The sequence below is a fragment of the Hevea brasiliensis genome, chromosome 15 (assembly GCF_030052815.1).
Source record: "Hevea brasiliensis isolate MT/VB/25A 57/8 chromosome 15, ASM3005281v1, whole genome shotgun sequence".
Taxonomy (NCBI): domain Eukaryota; kingdom Viridiplantae; phylum Streptophyta; class Magnoliopsida; order Malpighiales; family Euphorbiaceae; genus Hevea; species Hevea brasiliensis.
Window position 1 is genome coordinate 53,906,392 of NC_079507.1, and position 25,366 is coordinate 53,931,757.

General features: G+C 34.4%; 3 protein-coding genes and 1 long non-coding RNA gene across 5 annotated transcripts; all 4 read left to right on the top strand.

Annotated features, from left to right (window-relative positions):
* Positions 1-402: 402 nt before the first annotated feature.
* LOC110639349 (transcription termination factor MTERF5, chloroplastic) lies at positions 403-4,519 on the top strand. Its single transcript, XM_058135965.1, is given in 5 exon segments — positions 403-661; positions 2,256-2,305; positions 2,451-2,666; positions 2,749-3,863; positions 3,865-4,519. Coding segments are annotated over 5 exon segments (1,482 nt in total). The 5' UTR covers positions 403-593; the 3' UTR covers positions 3,898-4,519.
* Positions 4,520-5,698: 1,179 nt separating this feature from the next.
* On the top strand, positions 5,699-13,547 carry LOC110639354 (sister chromatid cohesion 1 protein 2). Of its 2 annotated transcripts, none has more exons than XM_021790265.2 (13): positions 5,699-6,016; positions 7,760-8,024; positions 8,117-8,154; positions 8,237-8,283; positions 8,865-8,899; positions 9,072-9,856; positions 10,586-10,697; positions 11,398-11,534; positions 11,598-12,073; positions 12,184-12,220; positions 12,311-12,332; positions 12,419-12,551; positions 13,092-13,547. In XM_021790265.2, exons 1-13 carry the CDS (start codon positions 5,893-5,895, stop codon positions 13,227-13,229), a joined length of 2,349 nt encoding a protein of 782 aa, XP_021645957.2. In that variant the 5' UTR covers positions 5,699-5,892; the 3' UTR covers positions 13,230-13,547. The 2 variants fall into 2 exon arrangements, with proteins under 2 accessions (XP_021645957.2, XP_021645955.2); XM_021790263.2 differs by having other exon boundaries at positions 5,700-6,016; positions 8,835-8,899.
* A 922-nt stretch (positions 13,548-14,469) lies between these two features.
* On the top strand, positions 14,470-20,789 carry LOC110639350 (uncharacterized). Its single transcript, XM_021790258.2, has 6 exons — positions 14,470-14,612; positions 14,726-14,817; positions 15,981-16,052; positions 18,316-18,482; positions 19,377-19,488; positions 20,247-20,789. Exons 2-6 carry the CDS (start codon positions 14,776-14,778, stop codon positions 20,463-20,465), a joined length of 612 nt encoding a protein of 203 aa, XP_021645950.2. The 5' UTR covers positions 14,470-14,612; positions 14,726-14,775; the 3' UTR covers positions 20,466-20,789.
* A 1,738-nt stretch (positions 20,790-22,527) lies between these two features.
* On the top strand, positions 22,528-23,676 carry LOC131173774 (uncharacterized). Its single transcript, XR_009144093.1, has 2 exons — positions 22,528-22,907; positions 23,485-23,676. It is a non-coding gene; the product is annotated as an uncharacterized LOC131173774 (long non-coding RNA).
* The last annotated feature ends 1,690 nt before the right edge of the window (positions 23,677-25,366 follow it).

A 25,366-nucleotide genomic window follows, 5' to 3' on the forward strand; every position in this document is an offset into this window, starting at 1 on the left:
AATATTAAAATTTTATATTTAAAAATAAATTTTATAAAATTTATAAAATTTATTTATGTTAAATACTAGAAAAAATTACTTAAAACTAACGTTTAAATAATTTAAATATTTAATTAAAAAGTGTTTAAAGGTAATTTAAAATTATTAAAAGGAATATATAATCAAGGTCGTTAAAATAGAATAATATTAATATTTTTAAAATAATTATAATATTATAATTTTTTATTTTATTAAATAATAATGTTAAAATAAATAAATAAATTATAAGAATGATATAATTTAAGGTAGTTTTTTTAATTGATTTATCATACCGCACGCTAAGATTAAAGTTACAGATCCCATATATATAATGGGACTGTAATTTTTGCACGTGCGAAGAGTTCCATCTTCCTGCAAGCCACAGACAGAGAGCCAGAGATATTCAAACCCCACACAACAACATATCCAAGACATTTTCCCTTCCTCTATCGTCTGCTCCCTTCGCTCGCTCAAAGAAAGTTGAAGCAAAGCAAGTGCTCCAGAACAAGATAAATCTCCCACCTTCGTTTCTGAAGTTTTCTTCAATCAAAATTTTCTTTTTCAAGCTGCAAAAGATGAGAGCTTTCCCTGCAATCCGCTCTGTGGGCCTCACTTATCCCTCTAGAGTTCTGTTCATACCTAGGTACCCTTTTCACCAATCCTGCGTTTCTTTTTCCTTTTTTCTTGTATCTATCTTCTCTTTGTTTAGATTCTTTATTTAACATATGATGTAAAGTTTCTGTTGTCTTCCAAACTTATAATTTGTTACTATGGCAAAATCTTGTTTTTTTTTTCTTTTTTTTTTTTAATTATTAAGGTCCATTTCACTTGCATTTTTAAACTAAGGAATTTAAATGACTCAGCATCTATGTTCTTATGTTTTTTTTTTCATTATTATTTTTTGAAAATTGAATTATTCTTGCAGTTGGTTATCTAGTTCATTTTTCTTGAAACTTAAAGGAGTATTGTTTGTTTGCACTTATTTTGGGCGAATAAATTGGTTTGTGTGTTTTAGGGGAAAATAATACCTTCATGAAGTAAGATTCATGAATATTGTACTAGTGAATGCACTTATTTTGGGTGCAACGTTTTGGTAAAAGAAGGAAAAAAAATTGTTATTGGGGGAATATAATGGTTGATTGCAGTAAGACTCATGGGTGTTTGATTGTAAATCGCAGTAAGCATTCCTTGTAATAGTAGCATCACAATACAATATGAAAATATGGATTAGCTGAAAGATTGGCATGCCGTTTCATAGGTAATTTGGAAAATATCTTTTATGTGCATCTGAGTATCTCTTGAAGTAAAATGTTGGTCTGCCTACAAATAGCTTGCTTTGCTTGGAGAGTTCAAGTGAGAATTTTCAAATAGATATGTTGAGCTACAAAAGAAAGTTGCATGCAATAGAATTTTACATGCTCTGGAAGATGCACTTTTCTGTTGACATGGTGACAAGGAGAAGAGATGGAGATATAATTTCAAGTGAAAAATGAGAGGAGGCACAGAATATTTATATCTTAACCTACAGATTACGTGTGCTTAGGGGACCATGCCTGGTGCAATGATGAAACTTTAAGCTTGCAGGGGTGCAAGTTTGAGTTATGGGTGTTAATATTTTGGGCAACATAAATAATAAAACTTTTTGTTTACTTGTACACTTTGGACCCTTTTTAAAATAAGGTTTTATCTGTTGACTTTTTGATAACTAGAGCATATGCAAAAGTTCATTAGAACAGAACATTCTATATACCTGATAAAGAGTACAAAATTTATTTTGAACATTAGCATAATGCACATTATAAAGATATAGTTTTTTAAAAAACTAATTTCAATTCTCTTTTTAGAATTCTCATAAAATCTATATGTACCTTAATCATATAGATGCAAAGAAAAAATTGATATATAAGTAGATTATTTGAGTATTTTTCATTTGTTATTGATTGTCTTAGAACCTGTTTTCCTTAACAGAAATTAACAAAGTGGAGCTTTGGAGTTCTAGAGATGATTCCTGTGGATTGTGGGTTTAACTTATGTGAAAAGATTTGGATTTATTACGCCCATATTTTTCCTCCTCTCTCTCTCTCTCTCTCTCTCTCTCTGTCTCTGTCTCTGTGTGTGTGTGTCTTCCTCCCCCTTCCTTTTTTGTTTCTTGAGGGATATTTAGGTGTTTTAGCTATAATTTTCTTTTTTTCATCCTTGTTAGCATAGTTTATTTACTTTGGTTTACTTTTCCCCAGGACTCAACTTTCTCTTCCGAGGAAATTCTTCTCTTGCCAAGCTAAGTTTGGTAAGAGTTAATTTAAATTTTCATATAGGATTCCTTGTAGTGCTAGTTTAAGTTCCATACCAAAGCCAAAGTTGTTATTTGTTAATATCAGCCTGGTTCTTTTTCTCTTTATAGCATTGACCAATTTCTTTCAATGCTATAAAAGCTGATTCTGGGGTAGACGGATCATTCAGCTCAAGAGTAGTGCCTCCAACCCTAGTGGCAGCAGAAAAAGAAGAAGCCAAGGCTGTCTTAACCTTGTTCTTGAAGAAACAAGGTTTAAGCAATGCAGTTGCTGCTAGAACTATCAAAAAGTCGGACCTGTTCATTGACCACCTTGTCTCAAAGCTTCATTCAGTTCATAAATCTCGGTATCTAGTAGGTTCGATTGCATCTGTTTGATCACAAATAATTTGATTTGTTTTCTAAATTGGTCCCTTTCTAATCAAACTTCATCATTGCAGGACGAGAGCTCACAACTCTAGAAATAAGGGATGCTCTTATTCCATACCTAGAATCTCTCCTTGAAGACCACAGAAGTGTTCTGGTAGATTTTGTGGAGAACTTTCCTAACCCATCTATTAAAGGAAAACCAGTTCAACCTCTATCTCCACCCAATATAACACTTGATTCCAAGAAGCTGAAAGCTTTGTCTAGAGTAAGTGAGACAGGCCCTGCTGGGAAGCTTCCCCCTCGTACTCTGTATCTTATAGACCTTGGCATGAATCTTGAACAGATCAAGGGAATCACGCGGAGATTCCCTGCTTTTGCTTACTACAGCTTGGAGGGAAAAATTAAGCCATTAGTTGAGTTCCTTCTTGATCTTGGTGTACCTAAATCAGACCTTCCAACCATCCTTGTCAAAAGGCCTCAACTTTGTGGAATCAGTCTCTCTGAAAATCTCATACCCACTATGACATTCTTAGAAAATTTGGGCGTGGATAAGAGAAAATGGGCTAAAGTTATATACCGTTTTCCAGCACTTCTTACTTATAGCAGGCAAAAGGTTGAAGTGACTGTAGATTTCCTTTGTGAGATGGGTCTCTCGGCAGAGAGCATTGGTAAGATTCTAACACGTTGCCCAAACATTATAAGTTACAGTGTGGAGGACAAACTACGGCCAACGGCTGAATATTTCCGTTCATTGGGAGTTGATGTTGCTGTTCTTCTCCACCGATGTCCACAGACTTTTGGCCTCAGTATTGAATCCAATTTGAAGCCTGTGACAGAATTTTTCTTTGGAAGGGGGTACAGTATACAGGAAGTTGGGACTATGATTACAAGATATGGAGCATTATATACTTTTAGCTTGGTAGAGAACTTGATACCAAAGTGGGAATTCTTTTTGACCATGGATTATTCAAAAGAAGAGCTTGTTAAATTCCCTCAATATTTTGGCTACAGTTTGGAAGAGAGGATAAAACCTAGGTATGCACTAGTGAAGGTGTCTGGAGTCAAACTGCTGTTGAACCAGGTGTTATCATTATCATATTCTGACTTTGATAAGGCTTTGAAAAAGAAAATGAAGAGAATGCTTTCTGAGAAGGCCTCAAATGATATCAACAGTGGTGAAGATCTTCAACAAGGAATTAAACAGTGACAATTCATGGTGATAGAATAATAATTGAGGGTGTCTATCATGGAAAACACGCCATGGTGGTATAATTGCCTGGTCAAAACAATATTGATGCTCTTAATGGGAATTAGAGGTGGATGTGTTCTTTTGATGAAAATATGAATGCACAGCTGCATTTGCAAGATGGGGCATGTCTACTACATTCACAGCTGGTTAAACGCCCTCAAAACAGGCATGTCACTTTTAGAGTAAGCTTTAATCACTTGGATTTGCAGAACACAGGCATGGCTTGTTAGGATGAAAGTATTCAAGTTCAGAACTAGGTGCTTTGGTGCAAGATGGCGCATGTAAGAGTAATGGAGAGGCATCTAACATGTCTACTCATACTGGTAAATTACAACGCTACATTTAGGCTACAGCATTGTTTCTGACGATTTTTGAGATTTATAGGAATAGAATGAATCCAATTTTTGGTTTACTCTGCTATTGGAACAAACCTGTATCCATTTCCATACAATGACATAATTCTGTTGCTCCTCTGCTATTAGTAAGTTTGGTACTCTCCTTGTATTTCAAATGTTTGAGAGTTACATGTCAATTTCCTTTGTATTAAAGATGGATTTTTGCTGAGGGAAAGCAATGCAATACCCAAAGCACAATGATGTTGGTGTTCAACATGTCTTGGGCCAAACGCATTTCAGCTTGCTCTGTTGGTTGTTTATGGACTTCATGATTGGGTCCTGTAGTGACATGTAATTTGAACAAGAAAAAGGTTATCGCTATGTCCATGAGTAGTGATGCAGATTTGATGATAGCATGTTCATAACAGAGAAATCATAATCTGAACCAGACGAAAACTGGGGAGAATTTCAGTAAAAAAACAAAAGGAAAATACAGAGATTCTCAAACTTTCTTAAAATGTATGAAAAATCACTTTGCATATTCTTGATAAAATATATTTAATACAAAGATAATTTTGGACTTTAATTTGGCTTTATAATAAATTTATTTTTAACAAGACATGAAACCCTAACTTTTATTGAAATTATCAGTGCACACTCAGTAAAAGTTGAAGATCCTTCTGGTTATTCTAGTCAGACGTGACACGTTGCTTGGCACGAATCCCAATTCCGGAACAATAAACAGGCGGCAGCCAGCCGTAACTATCCTACATCCTTATAATGCCAAAATGGCAACTTTATTACAGTCGGTTAGTGTGCCAGCCTACATTTCCATTTTTACGAATATATTTTATATAAATTAAATTTTATATGAAAATAATTTAATAATTATTTATTCATTTATTTTTATTTATTATATTAACACGATAATTAAAAAAATATCAAATAATTTTATTTTTATAAAAAAGTATTAATAATTAATTAAATTATTTTTTATTTCATTTAATATATATATATTATAAAATTAAAAAAGTTAATACTTTTTATTTTTTTAATTTTAATAAATAATATTAAATAAAAGAAAATTTTAAATATATTAAATAAAAATAAATGAAGATAATATTAAATTAAATTATTTTAAATTAAAGTAATAAAATTTAAGTAATTAAATAATAAAAAAATTATTAATTTTTTAAAATAATTTTGTTTGAGATTTACTTCACAATTACTTAAATATTATTAAATTAAAATTTATTAGCAATTATTTTATATATATATAATCTCATAATTATATGAAATTTTTTTATATTTAAAAACTTATTACTTTTATATTATTTTAAGAAGTAAGTGCTTGAAGAACATTCTATCACTTTTCTTTACATTTAACATTTTAACTTAAATTTTTAAAGAATCTTTGTCTTAAATTTTAAATTTATGGGAAAAAAACGAAAATTGCAAATATAGGACTCTTCCTTAGAAATCTACTCGACCGTTTTCCTATCAAGCACTCTTCTTCCTCTGTCTTAACTTCCCCTCCCATTCCCGTATCTCACTCTCTGCAATTTTTGAATTGCAAAAGCACTGAGAAAATCATCACACAGATAGCCAAAACAGGTAAGCAAAAGGAAGACATGTTCTACTCGCACTGCTTTCTCTCAAGGAAAGGCCCATTAGGCGCTATATGGGTGGCCGCTTACTGCTTTAACAAACTCAAGAAAGCGCAGATCACTCAGACTGACATCTCCTCTTCTGTTGGTTCGTTTTTCTCTCTTTCCCTCTTCTGCTTTTCAACTTTCTCTTCTTCTTTTTGTTGTTGGCAAATTCTCCACATAATGAGAGGAGAACAAAAAAAATGATTACCATAATTCTAATTTTTGAGTTTGGCTTGCTTTTAGCGACCTTTTGTTACCATATTTGAATTTTTTTTCCTCTTTCATTGTTTTGCTAGAGAGAAACAGAGTGTTATGTGGGGGTTTCTTTTGTGAGCTGTGCAAGTTTTGTTTGTTCTTTTGTAAAATTAACGTCTTCATGAGTTGTTTGGTAACATGCTCAAGTTTTTTATGAGCTGTATGATAAATTGATTGAAAAAGGGTGTTCCTTTTTACGTGGGTATTACTTAGAATGGATAAATTAGCTTAAACCCGACTGGTTTTTGTGAAATTTGCTTTTTTAAAGAAGAATTTTGTTATTTATTTTGGTTTGGAGTAATTCTTACTGTGACCTAAAAGCTGGGAATATCTTTTATGGTTAGTTTATTACCTTGGCTTTTTAGCTTATAATGTTGTCTGCTTTGTCTCTTAATAAGCTGAAATGAAATTACTTTGATTGACTAGGGAAACTGTAGTGTTAAGTATAATGATTGATTTTGAAATTTAGGTCATCGGACATGGATTCTGGGTTTCATCTATTTTATCCCACCAATTTTGCATCTATTATTATAATAATTTTATGTAGTGTCTCTCAGTAAATCTATGTTTAGATTTTTGTGTTTTGTTCCATGCTGTAGACTATGATATTACATTGAAGGTTTTGATCTGCAACCATAGCAGTTAGTTTATATGGGAAAAAAAGGGACAAAAAAAAAATTATTGCTTCTTAGTTATCCTGCAATTGTTTGAATTATAGTTAGTTGCTAGTTGAAGTGCATGTTGAAGATAAAGCAGGAGAACAAAACCTATTACAAAGTAGATTTTTTATGTGCAGTTTAGCAACATCTCCTACAGGTCCCAATCTGGATTAGCGTTCATCTTGGACAAAATGAGTACACCATATTCATATGCAACAGACAAAGAAGCATAATGCAAAAGAGCATAGAAGCATAAGATTTTTGATGCACACTACTTTTTTTTTCCTCTCATTTTGTGAGAATTATCATATGATTTTCCAACTATGTTTCTATTGGGAAATGGGCTAAATTTAAATTAAGGACAAATGATAGTTGAGGGATGCAAACTTAATTTTAGGTTTAATGACTTGATATCTCTATGTAACATGAGTAATGGAAGCCTTACCTTTTGGAATCAATGACGAACAGCTTGTGCGGAGGAAAGTGTGGTTTGTAATGAACCATTTCCACTCAATTACAAGGTCCCACTATTAGTTTAATTGGCAGGGATTTTTATTTTGAAGTATTATTAACAAAGCACTATTAATGGGTCAAGGTAAAATGGAAGTCCAAATTTTTTCACTTCTCTCCGATTTTGTGTCACAATGCTTGCATGATCAAGGCCTGCCCATTATTTTTATAGATTGAAGCCTTTTGTATTTGGTCTTTGATGCTCTTTAATTTTCATTAATTGCAAAATCTGTTATTTGTAATGGTTGGCAATTGGCCACATTTAATTTGTCACCTTTTTCCAAAAAATGTGATTGTAGAATATACATGATAGGAATACAATGTGACTTTGAAAAATTTTTGTCACTGCCTTCATTTCTCTACCTAGAAATTATGAACTGTAGTTTTCCATTAATTTCCTCTGTTTTTTGGCCTAAGTGCAGATAAAATTTTGCAAGATGAATTTGATGTTGTCACATATAGGGTACTTGCCTACCTTCTTCTTGGTATAGTCAGAATATTCTCCAAAAAGGTTGAATATTTGTTCAATGACTGCAATAAGGTGCTGCTTAAAATCAAGGAATTTCTCATTAGTAATAAAGATATGGCACTTGTGGAAACCCTCCGTGCACCTTACTTCTCTATTACTGTGCCCGAAAGATTTGAACTTGATGCTTTTGATCTAGAGATCCTAGAAGACACTACCGGGTAAGTTACTCCAATTTATAAAGTTGAGTAGTTTAAGGTCATTCCTCGTTATTTTGATCACCCTTAACATGCTTGTTTCTTCCAATTCACAGAGACAATGTGCTGCCCCATGAAGAAATCACACTTAAAGGTATTGGATTTTCATCATTTAGTTACTTTTTGTTATTTCATTCTGTTAGGTTCTTTTACATAATTTAGTGTTAATGAAACAGATGGCATTTGGAAAACTAGTGAAATAGTGCCATACTCTCTAGCCAAGGTATCTGTCATCTAATTATGTTATCTTAAATTTTGTGAATTGATAATGCGCAGGCGTCTCCTATTTGACTTCTTACAAGATGCTTTTGTTTGTTGATTTTCTCCCTTATACATCCACGTATGCTTTTTTTTTTTTTTTTCTTTCAGTATAGAAAAACTTGTGTAATCAAACAATTTTTAAGTGATAGCATCCTAGCATGCAACCACCTAATAATTATACCTAAAAGCCAACAGGCCCTTATATTACTGGAGTGGCTATACTCCAAGTGCTCTTTTGGTGGTAAACTGGTGAAATAGTGAAGGGTGATCCTGATACAATTTACTTTATCATAGATGGCTACATTTTGTATGCATGAATAATTGAGATCCAACCTGAATAATCATTCTGCCATCTGCAAAACTTAAATTACTGCTATTCTGTTATGATGTTTGAAACTTGGGATAGATGAACTGTTTGTACTGCACACGTCTCATTGGATTTGTGTACTTATGACTTACTGAAGTTTCAATATGATATCTATAGTAAAAATATCCCTATTGACATATTTGCAGTATCATTGTGATGAATTTACTGCCTGTCAGGATATTTTCTCCATGGGTTACACTCCAAATGAAGAGTAAGGGCCTTTAACTTCAAGTGCTCCTCCATTTGTTGTTTATTGATGTCCTTCTCTCTCTTTCTTTGTGTTGCGCACATGCGTGCTTGTTATGTATGGTTGCGCTGGCACATGTGCATGTGTGATTGTTTCAAAGTTTTTGAATATCTCCTATTTCATGTTCTTGCTGCAGCATTCTTTCTTCTCACTTGATGGGCTTTGATATGGGGGTAGGAACATCTTCAAGCGCCGTAGAAGCTAGCATAAAGAAACTTCAGGGCAGTAGTTCCTCTCTACATGAACCGATGGACCTTGAAATGTTTACTGCAGTTGAGGAAGAGCCTCCAGATCCTGTAAAAACATTTGGTGAATGTCAACCCAACAAAGGAGAGCATACAATTATGAGGGTTCTAGAAGTGGTAGATTCTGGTGAAATGCATGCAGAATCAAACATGCTTTGGCATAATAGTATCTGTCAAGAAGCATGCTTAAACAATGAAATTGAGGTTGAGGAAGAACCTGAAAACCCTTTTAAGTCCTTTGGCAAACATCATCAAACTGATGGACAAATGATAAAGGTTCCAGATATGGCACAATCAGAAAATGAAAACCTTCAGGTTATTAAAGAGGACGACCTAAGTAATATCGAAGCAAGTGTGGAGAAGCTTCGAGACATTATAGTCTCTCAAGAAGAATGTAGGGACGTGGAAATATTTTGTGTGGCTGAACCATCAGAACATGGTGGAACATTTAATAAAGAGCATCAGTGTGATGCAGAACAGAAAAAGTTGTTAGAGATTGAGGACCCCCCAGAAAACTCTATACCATTTATTGGAGAGTGTCAGAACAGTGCAGAACCCAAAACATTATTTGAAATGCTGTCTCCAGGAAATAGAACACATGAGGTTTTCACAGAAGATAATCCATTGTCTGTAACACTTGATACAACTCCTCAGTCCAAGTTCCCAGATGCTGCAGGTAAAGAGGTTTTCAGGATGATGTCCCATACCATGTGACCTTTTGGAATTTGTTTCTATATTTATTTTTCAGATATAATCTAGATCTTAAATTCCAATGTCAGTTGGAAACTTTTGTACATTTATTTTTATAACGTCAATAGTCAAAAGGTTTACAGACTAGACTAGATAAAGTCCGTAATGAGAGTATTAGAGAAAAGGTAGGAGTGGTGTCAATTGAAGATAAGTTGAGAGAAGGGAGATTGAGATGGTTGTCATGTGAAGCATAGACATACGGAGGTTCCAGTTAGACAAGTAAAACACATTGGGTTAGAGAATAGAAAGAAAAGAAGGGGTAGACCTAAACTAACTTGGAAGAGAATAGTACAACATGATCTAGAAACATTACACATTTCCGAGGATTTAACCCAAAATCGTGTAGAGTGGAAAAAGAGAATCCATATAGCCGACCCCAATAAATTTTTTGGATAAAGGCTTAGTTGAGTTAAATTGAGTTAAGTCAAAAGGTTTACATGTCTTCTGTCTTTTCATTTATGACTGCTGAAATATAGATGAATCTTTTCTTTTTTTTTTTTTTTTTTTTGTGGCGTGTTTGAGGCCAGTAAGGAAGTTGAGGTGGTTGCAGATTCAGCTGAAATTGGTAGTGTAGTCGTAGTCTTTGGCAAGTTTGCTCTCAAGAAGTATCCCTGATTAAATTATTAATAACTGGAACAATATTCTTTCCATGCAGGAGATACTGCTCCAGAATTTTTGGTTATTCCTACCCCAGCTGCTAAGGAGGGTGCTCGGTTTACAAGGAAAAGAAAGTGTCTTCTTGATGATGCGATAGTATTTCCTAACAAGTATGTAGTGTTTCATTCACCTCAAATTTAAATCATTGCTTTAAGGATGAGGTTAATAACCAGAGAAATGGATTTCTACTACATTATAGATAAATTATTTTTGTCCCTTGGACATTAATATATATATATATATATATATATATATATATATATATATATATATATATATATATATATCATAATTGGATATAGCATTAGCAACTCTGTAAGGTATGGTTTCCAAAGGCTGTTATGCTGTTTGGGAGAGCTTCATGAAGTAAATTAAGGTAAATGAAGGTGAACTAATGAAAATACAATATTAGCCTTGATACTTTTTAAACAGCTTAAAAGAAACAACGTATTTTGGTAGAACACAAAAAATTATATGGCCTGAACAAAACCTTTCCAATCCACCAATTTGGTGAGAAATGGGGGTTTCAGAGGGTTTTAAAAAAACCTCAAAAACTATCCTTCCCCCTCCGCCCCGCCCCACCCAACACCACCCCACGCCCCGCCCCACCCAACACCACCCCACCCCAAATAAATAAATAAATAAAAATAAAACCTTTTTACAAACAAGCAATGGTGGTTATGAAACTTTTTAAAACCATGCTTAACCTCCAAAAACCTCCATCCAAACAAGCTGTAAGTATTATGTTTTAAACCTTTGAATGAATGTGACAAATGTTAGAGATGATGATTTTCACTTTTAATTTTACAGTGTAATCAAGCAATACATAGAAGACCCAAGTAATTTGGTGTGTAAACGAAAAAAAATTCCTCATACTGTGCTTGCTGCATGGAGAGCGCATCAAGTTTCCAGTCTTCCTCAGTGTTTCTTGGAGCCTCTGATTCCTTGTAAGTTCACTGTTATCATTTACTCGGTGTATTAATAGTGAGTTCTAACCATGTTTTCCACAGGCGCTTCATTGGAGCTTAGGTCCCTCTTTTGCCTAAAGAAATTAAAGATTTCAGAATCACTTGATACTGAGAAACTTCCAGAAAAGTTCATGTCTGAGTGTCCAACGGTTGGTAGACCAGTAGAAAGTGTTGAAACTATAGAGAAGTTAGATGAGTCAAAATCTTGTATCAATGGTAGAACGGTAGAAACTATGAAGTCTCTAGAAAAGTTGAATGTTTCAGCATCTCCTACTGTTGATAGGCTAAATGAAACTGCGGAAACTCCAAAAAAGCTAGACATACCTCCTACTGCTGGCAGATCTTTAGAGGAAATGTCAATTGCTCCTGAAACACCTGTTCTGCAAACGAAATCGCTGAGGTCTTTTGAAAGTCCTGAAATTTCTAATTTAGATAGAGTCGGAATGGAGTCTGCAAGAGCACAGAAAGAGGTATCTCCTAGCAGAGAACAAGAACTTGATCTCAATCTGATGAATGAGGTAAGCGGTGGCTATGTAAAATTACCTAAAGAAAGCAAAATATCATGCCAGATATGTTTTGCATCAAGGTACCTGTAGAAATGAAAATATTGCTTTTTCTCCTTCTCCAGGAGACAAACTTATCTGAAGGACATAACCAGGACCACTGTAAGAACTATCTGAAGTTATTTTTTTTTTCAATTTAATAAGCTCAGTTGGAATTGTATACTAATGAAGTTCTTATGTATTTGGTTGCAGATGGATGGTCAGAAAGAACCAGGTAAGTCAGCCAAGGGTTTGCAAATTTCTTATTCAGCTGAAATATTAATTTCTAATACCTAGATCTTAAACTTCCCTTAAATGTAGAGTGGTAGAGAGGTGCTTGCATAGAAGTTTTCTAACTCAAAAGAACAGAAAAGAGGATGAAGTAGTAAATTTGCTGCAACTTCTGGAAGGGAGAACTACAAAAGAAAGTGCAAGGTTCTTCTATGAGATACTGGTATGACTTATTTGAGTTTTCACATCATTTTTCTGTTTTGCGTGCTATTTTAGGTAAATTTTATCTATCATACTTTGCACAGAGATAATCCAGCTTGAATATTATCGACGTATTGTTTCCCAATAAGGTGGAAAATCTTTGTCATTTATTTTTTTCTGTTGCACATTTTTCTTTCTGAAGGAGAAGTTATCCATTTGAAATCAAGTTTTAACCAATATTTAGAAGGGGAATCAAAGTTTTCCTTACTCTTTATTTATGGTGAAGAAAACTATATTATTGCACCAGCTGGTTCTTAGTCCCAGTGACCTCTTAAGTCCAGTTTATGCCCCATACTAACTTTTCTCTTCTTCCTATTCTCAACAAAAGGAAATGAGATGAACTGATGACTGGATCATGACTAATCTTGAAATAAACTTACTTGAGTTGTTTGAACCTTCAGAACAGAGAATATCCAAGCATGCCATTAATGTGTTAACCGTGAGATGTGACATTGTTGGTAAATGTGATGCAAAAACTAAGTGGGATTTTATAAATTTGCAGGTGCTGAAAAGTAAGGGATGTGTACACGTGAAACAGGAAAATGCCTATGGTGACATTCTCATCTGGAAAGCCTCTCAATGGGGACAAGTTTGTGGAGCAAATTGTGCGGGGACCATACATTTTTTACAGGAATCTTGAACAACCGTGTTAATAAGTTATTGTAAGATGTAGTCTTCTGTATATAGAATTTGCTGGTGGATCCATGTATTATTATTGTAGGGAATCCTAAACCGTGTTAGATGATTCATTTTAGTGTCTAGTTAGTCTTTTTGTATTTAGAAAGTTTTCATTTCATGTAGGTTATTGTATTAGGTGTAGCTTTCTTTTTCTCAAGAATCGTACAGTTGGAAAACTGGAAAATAAGAAAGAATCCAGCTCTGGTGAGCTTTTCTGGAAGAATTAAACTGCTTTTAAAAATGCCTTAAATGATTTAATATGGCAGTTCTGGTCCTGAGAGCTTTTGTTTTTGGGTGGGAGGTTCAAAATTGCTGATCGTTTGCACAATTTTCTTAAGCTTAGCCTGGGAATCTTGCGGCTTTGGCAACAGCTCTTCCACAACAAAGGTCGTACGCGTATCTGGAGCTTCCAAGATTCAGCGACCAACGCATTCAACATATCAAAATCCGTTTCCGCATTGCAACGAGAAACAATACAAATACATGTTAAAAAGTTGAAACATTGTATCCAACAAGATAAATGCCACTTGAATTGAACTGGTGCATATCTCATCTCTTCCTCTGTGTCCGAATCCTTTCCTTCCAGTTCTTTATCGAAGGGGGTCCACCTCATTGCTGTTCTCAACCCCTGAAGCTCTCAGATTCCATGCTTATGTAAAGTTCTTTATCTTGCAAGAATTTCTGTACAATAGATATAACTTTGAGACTTCAGATTCCATATTCAAGGCCTAGATCAGTAAGGTGTCCCATTTACTCCTCTGCCTCTATGTTTATGAATATACATTGAATTATTTGGTTTTAACATCAAAGAAATCAGAAAAGATTTTGATTCACTTTCTAACATTCGTCTTCTTGTGGTTTTTATTCTTTTCATTCAGAACTACTGTGATGATGATGATTGTTTCTTAACTTTGTCATTCTCATAATTTTATAAGAATTTTATTAATTTTTAATTGAATTTCAAATTTAAAAAGAATTATGGAGCTAATATTTAACAAATTAGTATTTTTTTTATCAAATATCAAATGAATTTTTTGCACGACATAATAAAAAAAAAGCCACTGATAATTTTTTGAATGTTTATTATTTTCCATTTTTTACAGTTATTTCTTTCTTTTAATTTGTTTAGTATTTAAAAAAAATTAAAGTATAAAAAAAAGAAAAAAAATTAATATATATATATATATATATTTTTTTTTTTTGAGCCTTGCTTTGGGCCAAGAAGAGCCCAGCCCACAGCTTTTGCTCTGCACCACCACCATAGCGAAATCTCTCTGGTTGCTATAGAGTGTCAGAATTTTCGTCTCTCCTGTCTGCAAACTTGCAAACCTTACTACTCCTGAAGGTAATATCCATGTTGTTTTTAAGTGCTAACCCCATTTTCCTTTCCATAACATGTCTTTGTGCCTTTTTCATAACTTGGTAAATTGGGTATTAGCCCTTTGCTTGATGTTTCAGGTGAATGATATTTGGGTGAGAAACGAGAAGACTCACTGTGCAGAGGAGACATGGCAACCCAAGCAGCTGCCTCTTTCAATGGCAACATGAAGGTAACTTATTTCTCTGCATGCTCCTTTTTTTTTTTCGTATTTGGATATATAAATCAAATTCTTTGATCCCAAGTCCGATGTGGAATTAAACTTCCATTTTGAGCACGCTAAGTATTTGTGAAATTAACTGAATGACTTTTCCGTCACACACATTCATATAACCTTGGATAAAGATGCTTTGGTGAAAGGTGCTGGTGTGGCAAGATCCTGTCGTGCTTCATGAGATTATTGGGTTAGAATAGGTAAATTGGGCTATATAAAAAAGAAGATTTTGTTTTACTTTCCTTCTTGATGACTGCCACAGAAAGATAGCATTGGTACTTTGAAGCAATCAAGAAATGGCAATAAATGGGAATTAATCCCTATTTTTTTTTGGGAATTGTTAATTTAGGTCATTTTTTTTATTTTAATAGAATTTTTGTCCATGTGAATTGGATGAAGGATGAAGATCACATAAGCAGGTGAATTGTTTACAAAATGCTTTTTCCTTTTTGTTTTCTACTTTTCCACTAGATGATAGTTTCACAAATGGTATGACTTGTTACATTAGAGCAAATGCATTTTCTCTTTTGTTTTCTTGTTTTCTTATATGTGAAATTGATGGCTTAGCTAAGCTGTATTTCATAATTTTACAGATAGTTCAGATGAATGGTTTAGTTTCTCTATTCAAGCTTGTATCATCTCCTATTTTGTTTTGTGATGGGTTTTCTCTGTGTATGGATGTGTTCTAGTTTCTGTTACCAATGTTGTTATCTGGATATAAATAATTCTAGGAAAGCAATACAGTTCACTAGAATTGCCCTTGGTTTTAAAGTAACTTGAATTTCACATTTCATTAAATATCTGTATGGGAATACTTGTTGAAGAGCTAAAGTGACCAATCCACCTGCTGCAGTAAAGGAGAAAGCCTCATTGGATAAATACCCTTCATTGCTAGCTTCCTGACTGCATTTCTACTTTTTTTTTGCTACAGATTATGTAACTTTTAGGAGACAAAACACTTTATCAATGTGTGTTTCAAAGATTGTGTGGTATACAATGTACTTGTACCTTGATGATGGCATCATATCTTTAACTTGTATAGTGTTGATTTAGGACTTGATAATTCATAATTGACATTAAATGGATTCCAATCAATAAACTTCCTTTGTGTATGCTTGCAGAAAGCACTTGCTGGCCTCAGACGTATCAATCTGGAAGGTTTGCGATGGAGAGTATTTGATGCAAAAGGCCAGGTGGTTCCTGCCTTCCTTTTCATAATTTGCTTTTGTGAGATTTGATTTGTTGATGTAGAACACTCAAAAGGAAAGAGAAACAAATCTCAGATTTTCTAGTACCAAAATATGTATTTATATTATAATTGTTAGTTCTACTAGTACTAGGATTAGGAATCCTAAAATAAGAAAATACTAGCAAATACTAATTAGGAATATAAAAAACCAATACTAACTAGGAAATTCTAAACAATAGAATTCTTATACATCCTTGGAAACATCTAAACATATAAAATCAATCAAAACAACACTTGATAGGCTTTTCAATTCACTAGTGAGAAACAAGAGAATTGGCTAAATCTTCAATTTTCGTTGTCTTCTCTATGTGCTGTTTTTCCTCTTCCCTTGTCTTCTCAATGATCTGGTTTTCTTCGATCCCTAGGATCGATTGCTCATTCTCATAAGCTTTTTTCTCTAGAATAGGTTTCTCAAAATTTTCTAAATCTTATTATCTTGAATTTCAACATGTGATGTCTCAACAATCAAAATTTTAGATTCTTCAAATTGCTCTTTTTGTTCTTCACAATGAATTTCTGTCATTACATGCATTTGAGGTTTAATTACATCTTCAATAACTCTTGATAATGCTTCTAGCTTTGCTTCAATCATATCCAAGCGCCTCTCATTGTTTTCTTGAGATTTTTCTTCAAGTGGATATGTGATATGCCCAAGACGGATGTCAAAATTGTAATCAGGACCAAATTAGAGGGTTAGGTTGCTGCCAAAAATTGTTGCCGTCACATATTCTGGTAGGTGGTGGTTGTTAACGTGGTAGGAAGCATGTTTTGAATCAAGTGTGGACAGGATCATAGCAACATGTGCGGGATCAACTAGGTTTGTGGGTGGATCTAACCCAACCCAGGGTGATGGCACCTGCACATGGATAGTGCAACTCGCAATCCTTCAATAGCGGCAAGCAAATTGGTGCGCGGCAGACCTCCAGTGAGGTTTAGAAGTTGAAATCAAGGATGACAGTGATTCGAGTCAGAACTTGACCTGAACGGAACTTACTTTCTGGGAAGCCTTTGGTGGCTGGATTTATGCTGGAAGGATTGCGTGGTTCTGGATTGTTGATTAATGGTGGCAGTGCTATAAGAAGGTGGTGACTGTGAGGTGGATTGGTATGCAGATGCCAGATGGTGGTGATTTGTTTGTGGCAGTAGTGAGGGCTTAGGGAAAATCAAGAAAAGGGGAACATGAAAAAAAAAATAAAATTAAAAAAAACCCAAAGAATTCAATTGTATAATTTCCATAGATAAATGGATTAGAAGTTCTGACACCAAATTGATGTAGAACACAAAGAACACTTAAAACTGAATAGAAATAAATCTCAAATTTTTATTAATTCTTAGTTGTCAATATCAATAATAATAAGCTCTCTACTAAAATACCTAGATGATATAGGTGTTTGTAGCATAATTGATAGTCCCAAGGGGGCGTTTGGTACAAGGTTAACAGAGGGTAATTATTACCCTTGTAACTTTTAACCCCTCATTAATGTTATTTGGATACTTAAAGAGACTAGATTAACTTTTCAACTCATTAATCTTTATACCCTTTTAAGGTGTTAAATGTTAACCTTGGAGGACTAGGATAATAATTACTCTTTTTAAAGATTAAAACTTATAAGCGTAACATTTGACTCTTAATTTTTTAAATTTTTTACCGAACACATCCTAAAAGTGCTAGGATTAGGAATCCTTAAACGAGAAAGTACTAAACAAACACTAATTAGGAATATGAAACCGATACTAACTAGGAAATTTTAAACAATAGATTTCCTAAATAATGAAAATACTACTTCCTAATTAAATTTTCTAAATAATAGAGACTTAAACTTCCTAATTATAACATAAAATCTGAATGATAGATCATAATTTTAAAGTTAAAATTTAAATAAAAATAATTTTTAAATATAGTCTTCCTTGGCTGCATCACTAGTAGGCTAGAAAAAAGTTCTCTTTACTATCCAATTCTAATGAGAAAAAATAATGATGGTGGTCCTTCTACTCTGATTTGGGAAAATGAAAACCAGAGTGATTTAGTGAATTGTTTGTGAAACAAGCCCAACTGAGGGCGGATGGAAGTTTTGCTGAAGTAACTACTTTGTTGAGTCTGTTTTGTTTATTTACTTGTCTTGCTCTAACCAAACTGTTTGATATCACATTCTTTTTTCTTTATCTCTTGAAGTTTGGAAATGTAATCTTTATCCACTTTCTTATAGGTCCTAGGAAGATTAGCATCTCAAATATCAACAGTAATTCAAGGAAAGGATAAGCCTACGTATGCTCCATATCGTGATGATGGGGATATGTGCATTGTGCTTAATGCAAAGGATGTATGTGTTACAGGGAGAAAGATGACAGATAAATTTTATCGCTGGCATACTGGGCAAGTGTCATCTTTTCTACTTATGACTTCCTAAGAACTAGTGTTGTCAAGAGACACCCAAGCACTCGATGAAATCTAGGCATCTCGCCTAGGAAGCCTCCAGGCGAGGCACCTTCAACTAGGCGCACCTAGGCAAGGCGTCACCAGGCGCCCCTAGGCGAGATATTGAAAAAAAAAAGTTGAGAAAGAGAAAAGCTTACTTGATTTGTTCCTTTTGGCATCCACACGATGACTAGAGAATTAGAATTTTGAGTTTGCATGACATAATGAATGAAATTAAACATTGCATCTAGAATTTTAAATTATAGTATGTGCTTTGTAGTTTTTGCTTTTAACATTTTTTGTTATTAGAGGAATACTTTTGATCTTAAAGTTTAAAACATATAATGTATTATGAAACATGAATATGAAATTTGGTAATTTATTGATTGTGTAATGTGTTAGACTTTTTTACATTGTATGTTTAATTATTTATTATTTTAGAATAAATTAGCGCCTCTCTTTGCTCAGACAAGCATCTAGACCTTGGGCGATGGAGGACCTTCTCGCCTTAAGGCCGCCTAGTGCTTTTGACAACTTTGCTAACATGTAATGATAGATGTTATAAGGAAATAAATAATCAAATTATGTTATTACTTATTGTTGATTGTTTCAAACTTGTCATTGCCATAAATAAATGTCCAGCATATCTAAAATATGTAAACAATGATAATTTGAGAGAACTATCCTGAATTCCAAGTAAAATTGTTATATATCACAGAAAAGTTTCATTCAGTTTTTATCCATTTGGAAGGAACTGCTTGTGGTTTACATAAGTAGGAACCTAGCGCCTCACCTTGTGCATTTATTGATATTAAGTCCTGTCTTAATGTTGAAATTATATGTTTCCTAAAGGTATGTGGGCCATCTCAAGGAAAGGAGTTTAAAGGATCAGATGGCAAAGGACCCTACAGAAGTAATTCGCAAAGCAGTCTTGCGCATGCTTCCTAGAAACAAATTGCGTGATGTTAGTACTAAGCATTTCTATTGACACGAAATATTACTTTATCTTGTTTTCTGATATATCTTCATTGTGTGGAAATGCTTTTTACCTTTCTGTTTAGTGTTCACTTATTATTCTGTCTTCAATCACACCTGATATGTGAGCCATATTGTTACATGTTTTTCTACTGCTGTAGCCAGCATTCATATAGATTAATGTCTAGGCAGACTCTAGTTTTTGCAGGTGCAAAACAGAGAACAACAAAGGTAGAGAACCTGTCAAACATGAGAACCATAAACCCTAGCTCACTTGATCTAACAAAACATCGAAAATAGTGAAAATTTTATATAATGCCTAAAATCTTATTTAGGTCAGCTTTGGTTCATACTGGGTTGGAAGCTCCAAAATATGGGGTTTCACTACTTACAGTCTCATGCATTTCAAATCTCACTTTTGAAGGCTTTTTTTAGTAGAATAGTGGGAGATGATCTCCATCAATGTTTTTCTGGATCTTTTTCTCTTTTGAAATAAATGAAGAGCTGACTGTTGGATTAGAACTCGATCAAATGAGGCTCTTAGCCAGTGCAATTAGGTGCCCCTTTCTCACCTTTGGTTGTAAGCCTGGATTCCATTGCCATTTCTTGAATCTATATTAATAGAATTTGCAAGTTTGTTTAACTAACTAGAATTCTACTTTATTAATTTCAATTACATAGCTTGGAGTATTTCATAAGTAGATTGTTATAAGAACTGAATTTTTTTTTTTTAATTAATGGATGTAGGATAGAGATAGAAAACTGAGGATTTTTGCTGGAAGTGAGCACCCCTTTGGTGATCGGCCACTTGAGCCATATGTAATGCCTCCAAGAACAGTACGAGAAATGCGGCCGCGTGCTAGACGAGCCATGATTCGAGCTCAGAAAAAGGCTGAGCAGCAACAGCAAGGTGCTAATGATACACGAAAAGGCAGAAAGAAAGAAGTTGAAGAAGTGACAGAGTAAAAATTGGGAAATGGTACTAGAAGAAGAGGAAAGAAAGAAGTAACTAGTTCAAAATTAAATGAGCTAAAAGATGCGTACCATGAATGGTTCTGTCCCCATCAGTTAGAAATTGAAATATTGTGTTCGTGGTTCATGAATTCCTTTTAGGTTTATAAACATTTAGTGTGTGCATTTCATTTTGAGCAGGTCTGAAAGTGTGTTCGCAGGAGAAATGGGACTAATGGACTCTTATGCTTGTTTGGAGCTCTAAAGTTGTCCTGGGCAAAAACAAATTTTTGGGACAGCATTTTTCATGATAATGCAATGCCAGGTTTCTTTGACCAATTGATTGCTGATATCCAAATGTACCTAAAATTATGCTTCCAATGTTGCATGCACATAAACTGCAGTGGAAGTACAGAAACAAATGGTGTCGTTTTGAATTTTTGTAGGATGAAGACCATATCAATGCAGCGAACATAATGGGTAGTCTGCTTCTGAGACTATATCTATTCGGGTGACTTGCTGATCTGGTGATATGGCATATAGCTCATTCCATGAATTCTATATTTCAATGCATTTATAAAATATGGGTAGTTTGCTTCTGAGACTAAATCTTTTCGGGTAACTTGATGATCTGGTGGCATGGCATCTGGAGCTATATGGCTCACTTTCTATGAATTCTATATTTCAATGCATTTATAAAACATTGCAAACAGGAATTGCAATTGCAACTGTGCTCTTATTACAAAAAAAACAATTAGTTTTGTAATTGATTATTGCAACTAATTGAAATTAGCTACCATTAGCAATCAATTTTATAACTAATTTGTGATCTTATTTTATTTATTATTATTATTATTATTATTATTATTTTTAGCCTTTTACTTTTGAATGATGGAAGGAGTTTTTGTTAGTAACATTTTAGTGAGTGTGTAACAACCCAAAAATTTAAAATAATAATAATAATAATAATAATAATAATAATAAATAAATAAATAAATTAAAGTTAATTTAGTAAATGAAAATAAAATAATTAAATTTTCCTATACTATATTTATTTTTATCATTATTAGAATTTTATCAAATTTTAACATAATAAAAATTATTTTTGGACCTAATCGCAAACTCCTGAAAAGTTGGGGGACTAATAGTGTAATTAGAAGTTAAAAAAAAAAAAAAAACTGCAAAAATTAAAAACGCAACAGCCCCTCTCCCCTCTCTCTCGCGTCACCCTCTTCCTCTCACCTTCTCCCTTTGGCTTCCGACTAGCACCAGCGCTGGCGAGGCACCGGTGGCACTCCCCCACCTCAGGACGGTGTCAGGCGGCGACAGCCACGGCAGCACGCGGCAGGGAGGAAGAGAAAGAGAGAGAAGAAAGGGAAGGAAAGAAAGAAGAGAGAGAGAGAGAAGCGGGCCGTTTTCCGGCCGATTCCGGCCACCAACGCCGGCGAACCAAGGTGCCACTAACTCCCCACGAACCCAGCTCCATTTTCCGACCAGCCATGCCTGAAATAGTGGAGTTTCCGGCGAGTTTTGAAGAGAGAGAAAGAGGAGAGAGAAAGTGACGGCAGTGGCTTTCCGGCCACTTTTCCGGCGATCCAATCGTCGGATCGGAAATCCGAGGCCACCGATGGACTCAGGACGACGAGATCTTCGAGATAGAACTGGTCCCGCTCCGATCGGACACTGTTTGAAAAAGGCGATAATCGGACGATCCAGATCGCTTGGTGAGATTTTCGAACTTTTTCGATTTCAAAAATTTAGAAATAATTTTATGATAATTATTAACAAAATTTGGACTTAAATTAGGTGCGATCGGATCGAGGATAGCTCACCGGCGTCGGGACTGCATTTTTAGCCAGATCCGGCTGCCCGACGGCCCGTCTCAGAATGTGGCCAATATTACAGTCAATCCTAGCATTTTGGGCGTTACGGGCGCGTTCAGTGTCGATTGGCATAGGTAAACCCGAACTCCAAGTTGCTCATTTTCGGCTAATATCGATTTAGAATAAAATTCATAAAATATTTGTGGATTATCGAAAAATTATAAGTCCTTTTGCAATAGCCTTATAATATTATTAAGGACCGTGGGGCAAAATTTTAGAATTTTTAGAGCTTGTTTGAGTGGATTTTTGAAAAATGTCAATTATAGGGACTAAAACGTAATTTTTAAGATTTTGAGTATTGTCTGATTTGGAGGGCTCAGGAGGGGCCATGTGATATTGATGAGATGTGATTGTGAAAATTGAGAATTTAGAAGTGTTATTTGAGTCTTTTTGCAGGTTGGGTAGGTCCCAGGTATAGGGGAAACTCTGCCGGATTTCCGGCATGAATTAGGCTGTCTATTGTCTCTTTAGAGTTTTATCTTAACTTAATACTAATAAATTTATAATTTAATTATTAGGTGATCGAGGTCAGCTATTTTCTGCATCCAGCAGCCACAATAGTCATCGGTGTACTGTGAGTAAAATATTAATTTTAATTGTAATTTCGATATTATTATATGTTCAAGCATGCCCATGCATCACTTATATGCATATATTTATGTAGTTAAACTCTAGGCACGATTTATGTTGCATTCATAACTGTTAAAGTGCCATGGATGTTGTTGTGGTAATTTGGAGCAGTGTGCGTGCGTTGGCATGCGTGTGATGTGGTGTGGACTATGGATAGGACGGGTAGTCACGGCTTGAGATCTTCGCTGGGACCCGATCCTTCGGGGGGTAGTCACAGCTTGAGTTCTTCGCTGGGACCCCCGATTTGGTTTATTAAGCGAAAGTCCGGCTTGAGTTCTTCGCTGGCACCAGGTTGGATTTAAGAGAGCTGTATAGGGGATCAGCTCCCATATATTATGATTGACATTACTGGGTGTGTGAGTGCTTCAAATTACCTTTTTGATGTTATGATGTGAAAATGTTGTTGATGTTGCATTTCACTCTACAGGGTGCATTAGTTTTAGATAGTTATAGAGATTATGGTTAAAATTGATATTTTACTCTCTGAGTCGAACGCTCACTCCTGTTCAATATTTTTTCAGGCCACAGGAGGAGTTATTTTACAGAGCAACCTGTTTTCTTCCTCGCAGGTTTAACGTCAATTATTTAATTGTTTTACTTTCTTTTCTAAATTTAAAATCTAGAACTCCGCATGTGTTAGAAATAGTGTGGACCTTGGTAGAGGTTGAGTTAATTTAAATTTTTAAGATTAATAAATGAAGATTTGTATGGTATTTAAACAGTTTGTAAGTGAGGTAACAGGGTTGAGCTGGGCTCCCCTGATTTTAGTTTCTGAAAATTTCTAGGCTAAGTTGGCCCGAAATGAAATTATAACAGTTTGATTTAAATTATTTTATATGCATATTGGGCCTAAATTGTGGGCCTGGTTATGGATTTGAGGAATAGTTAGGCTTACTACGGGCCTCGGGGGCTTTAAGCTGGCCCAGGTCCTAGTGCCGGTCCGGCCCATAGGTTGGGTCATGACAGAGTGCATGCCTCAAGCAAGCACAAAACAGGCAAAAATGACTATTCTTTCTTTTTTTTTTTTCACTAAACTTAACATGAAGTTTCATTGTACTAAAAGCCAAGAAATGATTTCAGATTAGAGCTATGCAAACTATTATTTCTGCGTAATAACTTAAAGAAGCAGCAAATAAGAAAGGGAAAGTACTACAGCCCCAAAACAATCTCACATAAGCATTTTTAGATAGGATGGAGGCGGGAAAATGCCTCTTCTTGCCGAAAGCATAATTGGCATTGAATTATTCCTTCTCCGTGCAGCCTAGGCAATTTCGATGACTGGGAAATTAACAGAACTCTTTTGATGAACAGCACATTTGGATAGAGTGTATGAAAGTTTTTAAGCCTATATTTGGTCCCTTTAAAAACTATGAAAAATCTTACTTTGAAAAACTTTACTATAAAAATAATTTTACTTCATCTCTTCCCAAACAGAGTAAATAAAGCAAAATAAACTAAAATAATAATGAAAGGTAAGGTATTAAAATCTCTCAAACTCATCAATTTAGTGAGTAAAAAAAGTGAGGTTTTGGTAAAAAAACCTTCCTCTCAAATAAATCTCTTGCTTTAGAAACTCATACTTACCTTAACAAATTTCCTCCCAAACATACTGTAAAAGTAGGGATAGTCCGAGTTTGGATCAAGATCAGTCAAGCTTAGATTTGATTAGAACAATCTTAAACATGATTGAAATCCAACAAGATTGATTTTAATCAGTTTGATTCAAACCAAAATTGAACTTTTCACTCTTGAAAAATTAAAAAAAATTAACCAACATAATAAAATAATTCAATATATTTTTAATTATATAATCTTTAAAATATATATATATATATATATAATCAATTTTTGATTCAATTTTAGTTTGATATGATTTCAGTGTGATTCTTAGGGAAAAATCAAAATCGAACCAACATAATAAAATAATTCAATAAAACACTCTTATTGAGAATAACTGATAATATGACAACCTTAAGCACATCGTAACCAAAATGCATGTACTAGCATCAACAGAACCACGCTTGGGTTGCATAAAGTACAATTTTACTATCCTTCCTCACAAAAACCGAAGAAAAACTACTAAAATTCTAATCATTTGATGATCCATCATCATCATCAACATCCTCATGCTGCTTCACAACTTTCTCGATGAGTATCCTCCGTTCTCTTTCCATGGCAGTTTCCATTGATGGATCACTTCCACTCTGACCATCAAGACCCAGTTGACAAACAACTAATGCAACACCTGATACTTATCATTTTGTTCCAGAACTGAGCGTCACAAAACTGGTGCAGAAACACCAATTTCTGCCCTTCATCTTTTAGTTTTTTAACTCTCTCTTTCTGAGCAAAAGAACTTGAAACCATTCTTCTTTTTCTTACCAAGCCACAATCCATGGGAAA